General features: G+C 54.6%; 1 protein-coding gene across 1 annotated transcript in view; it reads right to left on the bottom strand.

Moving 5' to 3' along the window:
* Positions 1 to 6: 6 nt before the first annotated feature.
* Positions 7 to 2,335, bottom strand: part of LOC103624728 (cat eye syndrome critical region protein 2) — a 48,149-nt gene continuing 45,820 nt past the window's right edge. Inside the window, exons 18-20 of the mRNA XM_008644031.2 lie at positions 1,334 to 2,333; positions 387 to 492; positions 7 to 168 (exon numbers count right to left, since the gene is read on the bottom strand). Coding sequence (XP_008642253.2) covers positions 163 to 168; positions 387 to 492; positions 1,334 to 2,333 — 1,112 coding nt within the window. The 3' untranslated portion in view covers positions 7 to 162. The remainder of the gene's footprint in view (positions 169 to 386; positions 493 to 1,333; positions 2,334 to 2,335) is intronic.

Genomic DNA, 2,335 nt, shown 5'->3' with positions numbered 1-2,335 from the left:
TGCAGGTTTCCAACACAAAAGCCGGCACGGCACCGTGTTCCACAGACCCAGGAAGCTCCATGCTGCTCGGGCAAGGGGAGGGTGGGAGCAAGGCCTGTCCCTCCTCTCTGTTGTCCAAATCACGTGTGGCTTTCGTCTTCATGAAGTCCGCTCTTTCTTGGACTAGCTCTGGAAGAGGAAGAACAAGAATGGGAGGCTTTAACTGGCAGCTTTAGAAAGGAATAACCTCATGATTGCATGCAACCAGATCAAAAGCTAACACTATTGATCTGCCCAAGTTCACAGCTTCCTCCAGTTCTTCCCACCCTCATCAAACACCTCAGTCCTTTAGCCATTGGGAAGAGGAAGACCTGCATTTCAGCTCTGCTCTCTCTAGCAGCCCTTACTTGATCCAGAGGCAACGCTGATGGTTTTTGTGATGTCAGATCTTCCCGGGACATGGTTGCTGTAGGCATCTTCGGGAAAGGGACTTGAGCCTGATGCATTTGCATTCTGGAGTCAGGTTGAATGGAGAGAGTTTTAGCACATGAATGTCAGGAGCAAATCCCCACTCTTCGTTAAACTACTTCACTGAAGGCATACATACAACATTAGCATACAAGCATTTGTCTTGTATATTCTGTCTGGCTTCCCCCAAAACACAGCCCTCAACCCATGCCATTCCCCCAATGGCTTAGCTGTGAGCCAAGTTCCCTGAATACTAGAAGAAGGAAGGACTGTCATGCTGTGATGATGATAAAACAGTAACAGTTGAAGCACATTCATAAGAACTGAACAGGGAATTTTTGGAGTAGCAGTATTTTCCACTTGGGAATAAAATGTCATATGCAGACTCAGTGAGAAGTAACTTTCTGTGATGGAAATTTGACACAGAGAGGAGGGGCAAAGCAAGAGGAGGGAAAAAGAAGGCAACATTAAAGGTGTTCATAACAAGAGGCACACTTCCACTTTAGTCAGTGATTCTGCCCCACTAGAAGCAATGTGAAATAAAACACTTGCAAAGAAAATGGCAAGACTCCGTGTGATTAAGAGAAGCTCAACCCTGGACGACACATTAACAAAACACTGCCTGGTGAAACACAGCACTGGTGTGGGGATGGACGGGGCAGGCTAACAGGCTAACACATGACAGTGTGTGCTCCTTGTTTTAAGGAGATGCAATGAGACTCTCTCTCCATCTTAGCAGACCTCTTACTCTAAGAGCCACCTGTTCAACTTCGCTTGCCATCTCCTGTGACTTCAAGCCATATCCCTTCAAGGGTATCCAACACTGATGGTCACCCAGGCATCACCCCCCTCCCACCTCTCCTTCTTGCAGAAAACACGATCTTACCCCGAGGGTCTATACAAGTCCTGGGGTGGCCCCCCCATGCCACCTCCACTGCCTCTCTGCTCCATCAGCAAGGCCTGAAAGTGACCCACGTTCTCCTCTCGGCAGCGGTACAGGGGGCCCTCCTGAGAGAGGCCATTGGCCTGGCTGGAGGCTGGATGGTGAGACAGGTGAGCATTCATGGGCGATCCATACGTCCTGGGCTGGAAGTGGCTGGCAGGATGCCGGGATCCATAAGGAGAGCCAGTCTGTAGCATCACCCCATGGGGAGGGAAAGCTGAAGGGCCGAATCCCATCCCTGCACCCAGGTGTGGGGGGGGGGCTCCATAGAGGAACTCCCCCGCTGCCACCGAGCTCTGCCTCTTAGTAGCTGCATTGTGGTTGTCCAAATCAAGAAACTCTTTGGGACTCTCCGGTCTTTCCTGGGACTCCTCGGACTTCTCATCTTCAGGCCCCAGCTCCTGCCCGTTGCTTGGAGAAACCTCTTTGGCACTTGCTATGTCCATGCGGGTGGGAGAGGCCAGGGCGGCGCTCAGTGCCTCGCAGCCCTGCAGGCCGCCGGCAGAGCCCCGCTCCGGGAAAGGGGGCCTGGCGAGGGGCGGGTGCGCGCTGGGGTGCCCACTGGGGCTGGCCTGGGGGTGGAGAGGTCTCTGCCAGTCCGAGTAGCCCTGTGGGCAGCCGTAGTAGGGCGGTCGCTGGTAGTGGTGGTATGAGGGTTGAGGCTGCGGCTGGTAAGGATACGGCATTCCCTGGGGGGGCCGATACCGCGGGAAGACGCCGGGGTGGGCGCTGCTTGGCTGGAAACCCCGTGGGGGAAAATGCTGGGGATGGGAGGCAGGAGGAGGTGGCTTCCCCCCCATCATGGGGCTGAACCCCTGCAGGCTTGGGTTGATGTGGTACCGCCCTGCTGAATTCGGGTATTCCAGACCGGACATGTAGAGAGGATGAAACTGGTTGGGGGTGGCCCCCATGGAGGGGGAATCCACGCCGGGCAGGCCGGTGCCC

Source organism: Corvus brachyrhynchos, unplaced genomic scaffold (genome assembly GCF_000691975.1).
Source record: "Corvus brachyrhynchos isolate BGI_N302 unplaced genomic scaffold, ASM69197v1 scaffold191, whole genome shotgun sequence".
In the NCBI taxonomy this organism is placed as follows: Eukaryota; Metazoa; Chordata; class Aves; order Passeriformes; family Corvidae; genus Corvus; species Corvus brachyrhynchos.
The sequence above is the reverse complement of the archived record's forward strand: the minus strand, read 5'-3'. Positions and strand labels throughout refer to the sequence as shown.